Consider the following 12,739-nt stretch of genomic DNA (forward strand, 5'->3'; position numbering starts at 1 on the left):
CTCTTAAAATGCCATTAAATTTGTACTTATATTCTGCGAAATCCAAACAGTTAAAGAAAGAAACAAATAATCCTATAGTTCAAAACATGATTGAAGTCTGGTTTACAATAAAAGAAATGATGAATATTAAGAACAATCTCTCTCAGTTTAGCCCCATCTGGGGAAATGCCTTATTTGTACCAGGAAAGTTGGATGCAGGGTTTCAGGATTGGGCAGTAAAAGGTGTTAAGAAAGTGGGTGATCTGTTTTGTGATGGAGTAATGGTCTCATTTGAGGATTTAGTCTCAAAATTTCAAACACTTTTTTAAGTATTTACAAATTAGAAGTTTTATTTCATCTATGCAAAATAAATCCCTTAATTTTCCCCAATTAAGTAAGCTAGAGGAGTTTATGGTGAAAAAAGGTGGTAATAAAGGCTTAATTTCAACATTTTATAATTGGATTGTTTCTGCCTCTTCAGAAACATCAGTTTCTAAGTTGGAAGCTTGGAGAAAGGACCTAAATATCAATATTTCTGAGGAGACATGGAAGTTAATTTGCTTAAAAGCACAAAAACAATCGATTAATAGTAATTTAAAATTATTACAATACAATTGGATTATGCAAACATATGTAACACCGGTGAAACTGAATAAATATAATAATAGAATACCAGATACATGTTTTAAATGTGGAGAAGCCCGTGGAACATTTTTTCATTGTATATGGGAATGTAGAATTGTTTGTGCCTTTTGGCAGGAGGTGATGAACAAAATAAACCAAATTTTAAATAAAAAGATCACTTTAGACGTAGAAATGATGCTACTACAAGTGTATCCTAAAAATATTAAATTAACAACCTATCAAATTAAGTTTATGGATTACTGTACATTACAGGCAAAACGTATGATTGCAATAAATTGGAAAACATCAGTTCCTCCTGCTATTGGCGCTTGGATAAACTCCTTGACACAGTGTATGGAAATGGAAAGGATTACGTACTTTCTGAAAAATAAGTTAATATATTTTGATGAAATTTGGAAGCCATTTAAACATTTTTTAAAAGTAGTAAATATAGAACAACTTATGTAGGAGAGTGGAGTAGGAGGAAATTGTTAGCATTGTGCATGCTATTTTTGTTTGTTCCTATTGATTATATTTTCTTCTTTCCCTTTTTTTTTTCTTTTTCTCTTGAATTATGTATAAATGCCACATATGGTACAATTGTATATATATTTCATTTGAGCTTGTTTTTTTTTTTTTTCTTTGGTCGGAAGAGAGCAGAGCGGGAGGTGAGGGTGGGGGAAAAGGGTTTCTATTACAACAGCATATTATGGGAAACTACCTTTGAATGTTGTTGAAAAAGTAATAAAAATATTTAAAACAGATATGAACAAAGCAAAACACAAGTCTGTTTTCTTGTGTGCAAAGATAATTTTCTATAAACACTGATGGCCGCGTGTCATTCAAAAGTCTAAATCACGACTAAAGGATCAGTTGTGAGATTATACTGATTCTTATTGTGGTTTCAAGGTTTTGAGGATTTCCATGTTAATCTATATTCTAATTCAATGCAGTTTTGTTTATGTAGAGATAGTAGACAAAAAAATTTAATTGTGTGTCTATAATATGTTTTCAGTACATTTATATTTGCACAGGTAAAGGGATATGTTGGTACTGATTTTTTGCTTTGCTCCTTTGTCCAGTCATCCAGTTTGGTTTTGTTACATTGTTTGTGGCATCCTTCCCGCTGGCTCCACTCTTTGCTCTGCTCAACAACATCATTGAAATACGACTTGATGCCAAGAAATTTGTGACGGAGCTGCGAAGACCAGTGGCAGCAAGAGCTAAAGACATCGGTGGGTTATATTTAAAACACTGTGGCATGTTTAAAAATGCATGTTATTCAGGAAGGATCACAATAACAAGAGAAAATAATATTTGTTTAATTATAAGAAGAGAAATCTTATACCTGAAAACATTAGCTGACACATATTCTCATTGTACAGGAATATGGTACAACATACTGAGAGGGGTAGCAAAGGTTGCTGTCATCATTAACGTAAGTAATGTCTGCTGGTTTAATTCTTTTGACATGCTACATGCACGATCGTGTTGGTGTTAAAACTAATGTAAAAAACTTTGTCTAAGTTCATGTCCATAAACAAATTGTATACATAACAAAAATTTAGAAAGAGGAAAAAGGGCCCACACATATTCCTCAAATATGGTGAGTAAGAAACTTGATATATATTGTGAAACAATTACATAAAAAAGCTCCTTCAGTCACTTCCTGTAACCTGACATCACCTTAACTGTACCCATACTTATGTAGTTTACCCAGGGCCTGAACATACTTCCTTTAATAACAATAATAATAATAATAATAATAATAATACTACATGCAAAAAGAACTCAACTTTACATTAGCTAAATATCACATAATACCACATAAGCAATTCAAATAAAAAGTAACAAGGAGCTGCAAAGCAAGGTAGCCCAGATGCTAACTCTGCAAAGATAACAAAAGTGACCATTATCCTCCAGCCTGCAAAAAACAAACTGCACAACAAAGAACGTATTTATTATTAGAACCACAACTCTTACTATGCTGCCAGCAAACGCACCATGAAACACGTTTCCTTCCATGGACGGATTATGCAAACATTCACACATAGGACACTTGATTAGTTTACTAGTAAGAGGTTGGACCAGGGGTGGGCAACTCCAGGCCTCGAGGGCCGGTGTCCTGCAGGTTTTAAATAACACCCTGGGTCAACACACCTGAATCACATGATTAGTTTGTTACCAGGCCTCTGGAGAACTTCAGGACATGTTGAGGAGCTAATTTAGCCATTTGAATCAGCTGTGTTGGATCAAGGACATCTAAAACCTGCAGGACACCAGCCCTTGAGACCTGGAGTTGCCCACCCCTGGGTTAGACTCTCTTTTGCCTTCAGCTGTCTTGCAACCAGGGGTGTTGAACCCCTGGTTGCCTACTTCAGCGTGCGCGTGTGTGTGAGTGTGAGAGAGAGAGAGAGAGAGAGAGAGAGCTGGTGAATGTGGGATTGATTGACTACTTTTAGTGCTCAGGTGAGTAGAAAAGTGATATCTAAGTACCAGTGCTGCAGAGTTGTTTGCTGATTGCTGAGGTGCACAGTGAATAACAGTTGCAAACACTCATCTGATTTAGTAGCTGCAGAGATCCAAACCTCCTCTGACATTAACATCTGCACACAAACTATGTGCTGGGACCTTAATGGCATTGGTTTCAGTGGTCATCTCCTGTAGGTGTAATATGTAGGTGGACCACGAGCTCCTTATGTTTTAATGAGTTAATAGTTGCAGATTCAAAATGTTTCTGTGCTCATCTTTGGCACCAAGATCCCATATTTTACCTCTATGCCCATTTTTTTCAAAATATTTAGCCTTTTCATAAGGCATAGGGATGTCAGGTTCCTCACACTCTGCAGCACTCAGCTCCAACAGAACAAAGAAATATGATGATGGGATATAGAGATGTTGATATTGATGCTCAAATTTGGTCATAGTAAAAAATTGTTTAGAAAAGAAATGAAAAATTAAATGAAAATTTTTGCTTTAGAGTTTTAGAAATTGTGACACCTGGAATTTTGCATGTGTTTTTCATTCATGAAAAATGATTTTATCTGCCTAGTTATGAAGTTACAGTATGAGGGCTTAAAAACTATTTTAAAAAATTGACTTAAAAGTCAACCATTTTACCGTATGAGGGCTTGTAACTCAGTTTTCATCGTATGAATGTAAAAATTTGGTTTCAATAGATAAGTGTTAGGTATTATTTTAAAACAATCACTTAGTTCTGGGAGGATCAGATAAGAAATGTTCTCAGATTTGATTAATGTGTATAGTTCATAAAATCAAACTAATATTCACTCACGTGCTGGCTATATGGTGCTTATATCATCTTATCTCTTTTGTAGATTGTGTTTTTTATTCTTTTTGGCCCGTCTTTCTGCATTTCCAGCTTAATGGAGTTTTCGCCCTATCAAAAGATAAAGCTATGTTTTGCTCGATGCCAAGTGCATACTCAAAAGGAAACATTACTTTTATCTCTTTAAATAAAGAAATAAAGCAGTATGGCTGGTATTTCAGCTACAACATTCCAGTTGGTTGTATACTTAAACCTGTGTGTAGTTACAGTTCACATAGTTCATATTTGTTTCCATTTGCCACACTTCTTTTCTCTCTCTCTAATGTCCGAACCTCTGTCCCTGCTCCAGGCATTCGTTATCTCCTTCACGTCAGACTTCATCCCTCGGATGGTTTACCAGTACATGTACAGTCCTGATGGCTCCATGCATGGATTTGTCAACCATACACTGTCTTCTTTTAATGTCAGCCACTTCCAGGATGGCAAAGAACCCATGGATCCATCACACTTTGGCTACCCTGTTGTAATATGCAGGTAGGAAATTATTCTCAGGTTACAACTGTCATAACATTTCAATAAATGTAAAAACTTTTTGAAATAGGTATTTCAAAAAGTTTAGTTATTGTTATGCTTCTTTAAAAACCTATTTGTGAGTAAAAAGCAAATCAGTGATTTTAGATGATTTTTAAATCATTTGTGAATCAGTGCCTCCAGCAGTCAGGTTATTAATCGAGTCATTGTTGGCAATGACTTCTAAATTAAATGCAAATGAGTACAGTGCTTTACAATGAAGGAAGCTATTTTAGTCTTTATTTATTTCAATAAATAAACTCTTAAGCCCAGAGATGTGCCATTCTGTAATCCTTGCACAAGCTTTTCAATCCATTGCAATTACTCCTCTTGTCTGCATGCTGAAGCATCCCCAGACAAGGTACTGAGCCTCAATGCATCCAATGTGAGTGTATGTGAATGTTAGATAAGGCACTTAGCCTTAGAGAAAATCATCATCAAATAAATGTGTGTGTATGAGGCTTTTAGTAAAATGCACTTTAATTGCTAAACTAGACTGGAAAAGTGCTATATAACAAGTCCATTTACCATATTACTAAAACGAAAAAGAATCTGGTGACAAAGCTGTCGGCACAGAAAGAGGAAAGAAAAGCAAGGAAACACTAAGGACTGACGCTTAACAGAGACCAAGGATACAAAGCTGGCACTGGAAGTGTAAACCATAGAAACATGCAACCAAAACTATATACAAAGACAGCAAGCGGAATTCAAATACCAAAATGTTAAGTTTGAGATAAGTTTGTGTGTCCAGCAGAAGTTACCATGGTGATTTAGCAAGTTAAAAAAGACACTTTCATGACACAGAAAAGCAATAAGTATATAAGAAATAATATAGGTGGTATAGAACTGTGCTGACAATGCTAACGCTAATGGACTTGGAAAAAAAATGTTGGATTATTCTTTCTTTCTCTGGCTAGCTTAATTGCTGTGTACAGACAGCCATACAAAAAGGGTGGCACCTATGGCAGGAGACACACCGATAGAGGGTCAAAATCACAGCAGGCCTTGCTGGAACGTAACACTGTCAGGGAGTTTCTGGTTTGTTAAACACATGTTGAGGGGAACATCTGGGAGATTGCACTACTTCTAAATTATCCCTATCTAATCATTTAGATTATATGTACTGGCCTGGTTTTGCCAGAAATTTCTTCTCAAAATTGAGTGTTAAATTGTGACCAAATGTGATACCTGTTTTTTGTCACTAAGGTATAAAGACTACAGAGAACCACCTTGGTCAAACACACCATATGAGCTATCCAAGGAATTCTGGGCAGTGCTGGCTGTCCGTCTGGCTTTTGTTATTGTTTTCCAGGTAGGTAATACATAAAGCAATTACTAGTAATGTTCTTATGAATTTATTTTATTGAATTATCACATACCTTTTAAAGAGAGGTGCTGAACTATGATTCTGACGTGGGGTCTGGTCAGAACAACCTACATTTCATTATAGCAGCCAACATAAATCACCACAGTTGAGTAGAACAACCAGAAATTCAGAAACTGATCACATAGTCCATGGACAGGAACTTACTTGTAGCTGAAAAGTAAGGTCATGTCTACTCAAACTGGCAGTTCAAGGAGACAGGGAGAACATACAGGAACCTGATTGTTGTGAGGTGACTGATACCTCCTGTACCACTGTGCTGCCCTCCTATAAATCCCTAATGATAAACCTCTACTGAAGGTCTTCTGCAGTTTTCCATTTTCCAAAAATTGATACTTTTTTTTGTCCTTGAGTTGAAATAAAAGCCCACTTTCTGGTGGAGTCTGTAACTGCTCTCCTGCAGCGTCTGGCACAAATGTTCTTATTTAATCACTTGGTATGCAGATACATGGACATGTTACAACAGTGGAGGTCTGCAGCCGCTCTCTACTTGTTGCACAGTTGAATATCAAACACTAGATAGACAAAAGTACTAAGACACCAACACATTACACCCACAGGAGTTGCTCAGCCATGGAAACTTACTGAATCTCCTGGTGCACAGTTTTGTCTTTGTGTTAGTGCCAGAGGAGCTTTGGAACGCTCCAGTTAATATGTTTGTCCATATAGTGTATAAGGAATTTTAGTATGGTTAGTCAAGGCCAAAACCATATAAACCTTTTGTCCTATCTCACTCTGCTCTCTTTTCTTTCCCTCACCCTCACGGGTTTTGAAAGATGGCTGCTGCTCCCTGAGCCTGGTTCTGCCAGAGGTTTCTTCCTGTTAAAAGATAGTTTTTCCTTCCTGGGAGTTGTCTGATTGCTGGGTTTTTCTCTTTATTATAGTAGGATTCTTATCTTACACTATAAAGTGCCTTGGTGCTGTTGTAATTTGGCACAATATAAATAAAATTGAACTGAATTGATTTAAAATGAACTATATATGCCAAACGGTTGAAATTTTTAGAAAAACATAAAAGCATGTGACCTACGGGATGTTGGGGATTCAGACTGTGGAAGTTCTGAGATTATTTTTTTGTTTTTACCAGAAGAAAAATTGCTGAGTTGTCCCATTTCTTTCATTTATTTCTGACAGAACGTTGTGATGCTCATGAATGACATTGTTGACTGGCTAATCCCAGACATCCCAAAAGATATCAGCCTGCAGATCCACAAGGAGAAGATTTTATTGGTAGAGCTGTTCATGAAAGAAGAGCAGGGCAAGAGCTATATCATTGACAGCAGCACTTCAACAGATGGAAAGGAAAACTGCAGCAAACACAACAACAACAGCAAAGTGGCGCCCCCACGCTCCCGACGGCATACCAACAGCACCAAAAGCTTCTAACAGCCATGCTAGCAGCTATGGCTAGTAGCTATTAGTTTAATTGTTGTTAGCATGTCGAAGCTTGCTATTAGTTCTCTCTCAGGACAGACTAAATTGTATGTAAATTGTATGTTTTCTTAATATTCTTAACATTCCAATGACTGGGACAGCAGTTGGCCAAAGAGATGTGAGAAAATTAAATCTGTGGCCAAATATGTTGCATGTTTTTGTTGAGCTGTGAAACTCTGTCACTCCATGTGTGCACCCTCAAATGTATTTATGTGCTTAAGAATGTCTGATTGTGTACTCAAATTAATGACTTTGTAAATCAAAATGTAAAAGTGTATTCATTCTTACATGCATTACAGCTGAAATTTTTTATATAATCCTTTAAATACTCACAAATGTTAGAATACGCACAAAAATGATGACAAATTGTGTGCATAATTTTTTTTTACCAGCATACACATTACAATCAGAAAATGTGAATTCAAAGAAATCAATATAGAAACTTCATTAAACTGTGACTAATCAAAATTTACAACCTGCTGTTAGAAAATAAACATTTTTAATTCGCTGTATGGAACAAAATTTAAATCAGAATTTTTTTTTTATTAAATTCTCCTTGAATAACACAGGTCTGCAACCAAAAAACTGAATAGGATTTGTTTGACTGAAACTGGGAAAAATATTTTTAAAATTCCAAAAACCTGGTATCCTATACTTGAGTCAAAAAACCATATCCAGTAACGTTTTCTAAAAGCAAGAGAATAGAAAATGCGAGGAATTGAGAAGGGGGCGGATACTGGGAGTTTGCGCTGTGAGGAGCTCAGATGGTCCATGTCCCATTCTTCAAGACATCCCAACAGATCTATTTTGTTCAGTGGTAAGGAATCTCAGAAAAATTATGCAAAATTAGTTAATTGTAATAAAATATTGATTTTTTTTTCATTGCTGTTGTGATTTCTTTTTAATGTAAACTCCTCATGATTTGCAAAAACACTGTATGTGATGGAGGGAAATTGAGATCATTTTTAGATTCAGCACCCTAAAATATCATTTTTATTTTCTTTTGCAGACCTGTGTAATCAGGCCTCATCTTAAAGAAGACCTCACTCCAATGCAGTTCACTCTCAGACTGCCTTGTTTAGGATATGTAAACCTTTAAAGCCCAAATCATGATTTTTTATTTTTATTTTTTGGAAAATTGAGTTTTTGAGGATCCTTGTGACAATTTCTTAAGAAATGAAATTTGAATTTGCATATATTCGTTTTCATTTTTAACTTCTTTGTTACCTCCAGTTTTGGAGGTCCTACACTGATTATGTAGAAGTCTCAAATCGTATGCATCATATATGATAAATTTGCCTTTAAAGGGTTGAAAGTTGAATGTATACACCACTCTGCATTTAATCAGCATGCAATATCTGAAATTCTATTTCAGCTAACAGCTGATTATGGCTCAGTAAACCTACTCTTTGATATTTGAAACTCAGAGCAAACAGGTTGCTTCAAAACTGTTTAAAAGAGGTAACGCTATACATTCCCTTCACCTACACTGGTCTTTGTTGCATTTTAATGGACAACTCCTCTATATAGCAACTTTTACTTAAGTAAAACTATTAACCTGATTTTTTTTCTTCCTTTTAAAATCAAGTCGTTGGTAAAATGAACTGGTACTTACATAACACCTTTGTACTCAGTTTTAGCACTTTGTACGTCTCATTCATCTATAAGCACAGGAGGATTTGGAAATGAGCCATTGAAGTTCCAATTAGTGGGCAACCTACTCTGCCACCTGAGGCAATCACTTTCTACAGTCAACAGGTGTTGGGAACTTTCCCAGAATCCACATTTCTACCAAAGTCTCTAGCAATACTTGTGTCTTTAGTGCTCAGGACCTAGAGAGAAGGCAGATGGGTTGAGAAGTGTATTTTGAAAACATTCAGTTTCTTTGCATTATTAATCTAGAAGGAGCCATCAGAAGATAGGTACACTGGGGTCATGAAGGGATGGACATGGTCCGCCATAATACTCAAGTGGGCTGTGGTGTTAAAGATCATTTAAGGCGCTCAAAGTGTAGCACAGAAATACCCCCACATCATTACACCAGCAGCAGCCTGAACTGTTGATTTGAGATATCAGGTGAGATCAGTTTGTCGTGCTGTTTACATTAAATTCTGACACTACCATCTGAATGTTGCAGCAGAAATTCAGACTCAACCCAGGCAACGTTTTTCTGTTTTTCTGTTGTTCAGCTTGCAACTAAAAGCCTGATTTTTTTTTCTGTCTTTTGCTGATAGAAGCAGCAGTTGTTTTGCTGCTGTAGCTCATCAACATCAAGGTTTGACATGCTCTTCTGCATACCTTGGTTGCAATTTGGTTGAGTAGTTATTTGAATAACTGTTGCTTTTCTATCAGCTCAAAGCAGTTTGGCTATTCTCCTCTGACCTCTTCTTTAACCAAAGAACTGCTGCTCACTGAATATTTTATGGTACTTTTTTGTACTATAAATTTCTTTGGGAAAATCCCAGCAGACTAATAGTTTCTGAAATACTCAGACTACCCTGTCTGGCAGAACCATCCATGTCTTGGCCAAAGTCACTTAAATCCCCTTTCTTCTACATTCTGATGCTTGGTTTGAACTTCAGCAGATCGTCTTGACCATGTCTACATGTCTAAATCCACTAAGTTGCTACCATGTGATTGACTGATCAGATATTTGATTTAATGAAAAGTTGAACAAGTGCACCTAGCAAAGTGGGACTTAGTCATAGGTGTAAGCATCACAGCAGTACCTGAGGATTGAATACGGAGAAGAATAACTTTTTTTTTTTTTTGTCTTTTACAGCACATAACCCCTTTTAAAATATGCTGCAGTAGTCTGAAAACTGATGAAAACCATGAATCAACATATGGGTATTACCTGTGGAAAGACTGATGTTGCAGAAGTGAAACAGAGCAAGCAGAGGTTTCATTAGAGGCATAGCTAAGTATTTTGCAGTTTGGTACAATTTGCACACTGTGGGTGCACCGTCACTCCCACCCCGTGCTGTCAGGGTTGGGAGTGATGGGGATGACAGCTCAGTGGCATCGTCTTGTCACTGAATCCTTCCACTGGGTCAAGAGGACATGCCAGAACAGAGCTGGCCTTCTTGATCAGCCTGTTCAGTTTCTCCCTTACCCAGTGGAGATACTGCTGCCCCAGCAGAGAACACCATAAAAGATTACTGATGCTCACTGATGAGTCTGGCTGGAGTCCAGTTGTTCCAGTTGTTGGAGTCCTGAGGCCCCAGTCTCCAAGCTGTCGCTGATGACTACCAAGGTAAAATTTACGGGGTCTGGCAATACGTTATTTGCTCGGGGCAACCCAGTCACAACTTGGGCATGTACATGTGGTGACCCACAGTTGGGAGCATTTAAAAACAGTTTTTTCATCCAAATCCCAAAAGGTTGATTCTGTTAATCTGGATGTAACATTTTCAGTGGATGAAATGTTTCATCACTCACCCAAGTGACTTCCTCAGTCTCAGCTGACTGCAGGTTCCCCCAACCTTATAAACATTACATTGCAATAGTAAAATGCATTGTTTATACAATTAAAGAAATTGTTACAACAGTAGGAGTGGGAAAATCTGAATTTTGGTACATGCTGAGAAAGAAAGAAAGCACTGGTGAATTCAGTAATGCAAAAAGACTTGGACGTCCACGGAACACAGTTGTGGTGGATCAAGCCATAAAATCCCTAAACCCTAAAAGCCATAAAAATGAACAACACTTTCTGGGAGGTAAGCATATCAACATCCATATCTACCATAAAGAGAAGATTGCATTAAAGTAAATACAGAGGATTCACTGCAAAGGGGAAGCCACTCATATGCCTCAAGAATAGAAAGGCTAGATTGGACTTTGCTAGAAACATCTAATAAAGCCAGCACAGTACTGGAAAAACATTCTTTGTACAGATGAAACCAAGATCAACCTCGACCAGAATGATGGCAAGAAAAAAGTATGGAGAAGGTGTGGAACAGCTCACGATCCAAATCACATCATCTGTAAAACAGTGTGATGGTTTGGGGTGTATGGCTGCCAGTGGCACTGGGACACTAGTGTTTATTGATGATGTGACACAGGACAGAAGCAGCCGAATGAAGTCTGAGGTGTTCAGACATACTGTCTGCTCAAATCCAGCTACGTGCAGATGAACTGATGGGAGTCGTTTCAGGACATTATGTCACCGGGTTGGTTGGTTGCGGCTAATAAACTTACTGTTAGGTATTTTAGTACCATGGGAGCATTTACTGGATATTGTTTTATAGTGACATTATACAGGAAAACTCTGTCATTCAATAAGGCCCCTTTGTTTTAGTTATTTTTCTCTTTGACCCAAGAATTGATGTGTGAGAATCACAGGCTGGTACAAGGTTGAAATACCACAGAGATCACTCCCTCAGCTACATTAGTTTCTAAATCTCTTAGGAGACGCCTGTTGAAGGCCAGATGGTTTGTTTCAGAATTCACTAATGAAAGAACTCTTTATTTCGTGCCTTGAAAATATGTCGCTGAGATAATCATAATTGTAGCTGAACTGATAAACTATACAAAGGATGCTTCTTCACCCAAGGGCAGGAAGACGCTCCCTTATCTTGGTCTGTACTGGTTTAAACTGAGAATCTGCTGACTCATGAATTTTTCCCTCTATATAAACTGTTGTACTTGAGAATAAAGTTGAGTCGATTTGGGAAGACAACCTGAAGCAGTCTCTGTTTTCTTGTTCTCCCAAGCTGCTCCCGAGCTCGTACTAACACGCTGAATGGCATGCTTGAATGTTACTTGAGAATATATTTGACTGTGTTACAGATTAAGGGACATTCTCTGCTGATAGGTGAAGGTACAATCTCTGCTGATAGGTGAAGGTACAATCTCTGCTGATAGACGCCCACGCCTCGGAGGAAGCCGATCCACGGATTAGGCCCTGGAAGCCGTTTCCTTCACTTACATTAGTTAACATCACTTTAAGGGGATTACATTTGTGCTGCCCCACTTGCTGCAACAATGAGTTTTATGTTAAGACACTGAGGACACTTCCACCTTCACTGTCTGTCTCTTTGGCAGTAATTGACTCGTCCTATTTGGCTAGCAGCACTGAAACTCCAGTTGTTAGCTGTAATGTCCAGCTTTGTAAAGCACTTTATAAATGAGGACAGTGTGGAGGAGAGCCCGTTTGAGTCACCAGACCGACAAGCTGCAGTCCGACACTCCAGCTTTGCCTCGCCAGGCCGGGTGTACTGTGTGCCCTTGCTGAAAACACTTTGAAATTTATTAATAAACTTCTGACGACAGATTCAGATTTGACTTCAAAACTGCTTGTCCTGTCTTTAAAGCTTGTGCCTTCAGCAATTTCATCATAAATGCTATTTTTGAACAGTCTGAAGAAAATATCTGGCTCTGCTGGCGAAACACTAGAGAGCATTAGGTAAGAAAGCCACAACTTTTTTCTCCCAGCTTACTCCAGAATTCCTCTTTCT

General features: G+C 37.7%; 1 protein-coding gene across 2 annotated transcripts in view; it reads left to right on the forward strand.

Moving 5' to 3' along the window:
* The window catches only part of LOC146628393 (anoctamin-1-like), a 42,846-nt gene extending 35,208 nt beyond the window's left edge, over window positions 1-7,638 (forward strand). For both annotated transcript variants that reach the window (XM_085359502.1, XM_085359503.1), the window contains exons 20-24: window positions 1,686-1,838; window positions 1,989-2,041; window positions 4,242-4,426; window positions 5,669-5,774; window positions 6,981-7,638. In XM_085359502.1, coding sequence (XP_085215628.1) covers window positions 1,686-1,838; window positions 1,989-2,041; window positions 4,242-4,426; window positions 5,669-5,774; window positions 6,981-7,232 — 749 coding nt within the window. In that variant the 3' untranslated portion in view covers window positions 7,233-7,638. The remainder of the gene's footprint in view (window positions 1-1,685; window positions 1,839-1,988; window positions 2,042-4,241; window positions 4,427-5,668; window positions 5,775-6,980) is intronic.
* Window positions 7,639-12,739: the final 5,101 nt, after the last annotated feature.

Source organism: Diplotaxodon limnothrissa, linkage group LG7 (genome assembly GCF_057381915.1).
Source record: "Diplotaxodon limnothrissa isolate DT_005_m linkage group LG7, D_limnothrissa_male_GT1.1, whole genome shotgun sequence".
Taxonomy (NCBI): domain Eukaryota; kingdom Metazoa; phylum Chordata; class Actinopteri; order Cichliformes; family Cichlidae; genus Diplotaxodon; species Diplotaxodon limnothrissa.